The sequence below is a fragment of the Penaeus vannamei genome, chromosome 2 (assembly GCF_042767895.1).
Source record: "Penaeus vannamei isolate JL-2024 chromosome 2, ASM4276789v1, whole genome shotgun sequence".
NCBI lineage: Eukaryota > Metazoa > Arthropoda > Malacostraca > Decapoda > Penaeidae > Penaeus > Penaeus vannamei.
The window spans coordinates 13088317-13091084 of record NC_091550.1 but is presented as its reverse complement, the minus strand read 5'-3'; the positions used below and the strand labels follow the sequence as shown (position 1 = coordinate 13091084).

The 2768-nt window shown below is 43.1% G+C and overlaps 1 protein-coding gene across 1 annotated transcript in view; it reads right to left on the bottom strand.

The window, feature by feature from the left end:
• Nucleotides 1-536: 536 nt before the first annotated feature.
• The window catches only part of LOC138865318 (uncharacterized), a 6973-nt gene continuing 4741 nt past the window's right edge, over nt 537-2768 (bottom strand). The window contains exon 3 of the mRNA XM_070135661.1: nt 537-2124. Coding sequence (XP_069991762.1) covers nt 754-2124 — 1371 coding nt within the window. The 3' untranslated portion in view covers nt 537-753. The remainder of the gene's footprint in view (nt 2125-2768) is intronic.

Genomic DNA, 2768 nt, shown 5'->3' with positions numbered 1-2768 from the left:
GTTCGTTAATTCACTATTCAAATTTCACAGGATCAGCAGCCTAAGCGAAAAGTGGATCATAATTACTCTAACTCATTATAACAAAATATATATGAAACATAAATATATATAATGAAACATAAATATAATGAAACATAATATAATGAAACAAAATATAATGAAACATAATGAAATATAATGAAAAATAAACACATATATAACAATTGAAGATTAATGCTATGTGATCCTTAACACCTTTATATTACCATATACCCTTGTTATTTGTTAGAACTGCTGTTAATAAATGTTCGTTATTAATAACTGGCTGTATGATACGGCAAAGAGGAAGAGGACGAAAATGAAGGAGGAGATGGAGAAGGAGAAGAAGGAAAAGGTAAAAGAGAAGAGGTCAGAGAAGGCTAATTCAGACGCAAGTTTTTATATATCGTTCGTTCATTTTCCGTTTTTATTCTTCTTCTTCATGAGGTAGTGATATGATGTAGAAAACTGAGTTATTGCCTTCTGAATCAAGCAAAACCATTTTTTTAAACATAACCAAGGAATGCTACATTGTATCACATGTGGTGATTAAAGTCTGAAATTATTTTTTTATTCTCCTCTGATTGTACTATAAACAATACTCAATAGTTTTCCCTACTATTTGAATATTGTCATAGCCTATCGGTACCTTTCTATTTCTAAGTACGGTCCTTCACTTTTGAAATCCATTGATACACTTTTTTTTTTGTCCGTATACTGTATTTCACAAACTCTTTACACTTCCATGGTTGTGTTTCCTACTCTAGGTAGAGGAACACATGAACTTAGTCCTAAATTACAGCCTAAGATAGCGTCTATCCCGAACTTCAGCTTTGGTCTAACCTCTGTTTTATGGCTCGTGGATTGCGATAAGGTGCGAGAGTCCATTCCTTTCTTGCTAGACTCTTGTATACTGCGAGGGGAATGTGGGTATGGGATTAGGCAATTCCTGTGCGCATGGACGGACGCACGGTCTTTGTGAGGTAATGAGTCCTTTTCCGATGAGTGACTGGCGATAGGTCCCGTCTTGTGACATTTCTCCTCTTTAACGATGAAGGCTTGAGGGCAGTTTTCGAGTTTTGTTTCTGTACGTTTGAAAGACGCGTGTGTACTTGAATAGACTGTGATCTGGCCAGGCCTTTCTTCTCGACCGCTGTTGATCTGAACATCTTCACTGTATTCTGGAAGAAGAGATGGTTCTATATCTTTAGTTGGAGGAACGTCCTGCGAAATATTACACAAAATAGGAAAGCAAAAAGACGCATCTTCAAGTGCAAGAGCCCTCCGAGTAGAGTCCGCTGATTTCCTCGTTGCTATTAAGCAATCTGGGAAGTCCGTCTTTTCCATTCTGGTACGGAGAGGTTCTTCCATCAGGTTCCACTGCATGCCCGTTGACTCCAATGTATCACTGGCAACGCAAGATATCCTGATGGGTTGTGAAACTGGGACGCTACTAGATCTCGAAGCAGCGTGTCTATTAACCGAAGACTTCAAAGGACATCGTCTTAGAGGCACGAGTCGCCCTTGAAGCTGGGAATGGAGGGGTTCGGGTTCAACAAAACGGAAAAAGTCAAAGGTGCCGTTTGGAGTCTCGTGTGTTCTTCCTTCGGAGCAGATATCCTCGTCAAAATAAAGGTTATTGGTGGTACTTGGTCGACTTATATCCGAGTCGCTTGATATATCATTCTTGGAAACCTGAGGCGACGCCGCTGCCCTTGGTGAGCACTTTGTTGGTCCGCCGTAGGGAGCAGGTGGGGGAGGAGGAGGAGAAGGAGGGGGAGAAGGGGGAGGTGGAGGAGAAGGAGGTGGGAGTGGGAAAGGTGGATTAGGAGGAGGAGGGGCAGACGCAGGAGTAAATGTAGAATCCGATAGGGATGAAGAAGGATTTGTACATATCACTTCGATCTGCGAAGAAGAAGAATTAGATGGTGTGTCACAGCTACGCCCTTGTTCCTCCGCCGGGTCGCCAGAAACAGCGCCTCCGTGCTTGACGGCAGCGCTCCCCGCCCTCCTCCAAGACGGGCGCGGGAGGTACCGGGGATCGAGAGTCCAGAGGTTGTCCTTGCCGTAAGGGCGCCGAGGGTCACGAAGAATTTTCCGGAAACACTGCGGCAAACGAGACAAAAATGTATGCGTGGTCAAGGTAGTAGTAGTGATAGTATTAGCGATTATGATAATTGATAATAGCAATGATATAGTAAAAAACACAGGTAAAGATAATGATAATAGTTACCCCTATTGCCTTAGGTATAGGGATAACTGATGCAATAATATAAACAATTCCTGATCATGATCTGGATCACCACCATAGAGAGAGAGGGAGAGAGAGGGAGAGAGAGGGAGAGAGAAGGAGAGAGAGGGAGAGAGAGGGAGAGAGAGGGAGAGAGAGGGAGAGAGAGGGAGAGAGGAGAGAGAGAGAGAGGGATAGAGGAGAGAGAGAGAGACAGGGATAGAGGAGAGAGAGAGACAGGGAGAGAGGAGAGAGAGAGACAGGGAGAGAGGAGAGAGAGAGAGACAGAGAGAGAGAGAGAGAGAGAGAGAGAGAGAGAGAGAGAGACCTTGCCCGTTGTGAGGCCAAGTTAAGTGACAGCGAACATCAATAATTCATTATGATGATAACAATAAACAAAATGGTGACGGAGACTAAATGAACTGAATTGGTCGAGACTGAAATTACTCGAATGATTATTCAGGAATCTGTCCTGACGAAATGACAGAGCAAATATCACATGCTTAAGACAAACAATTGG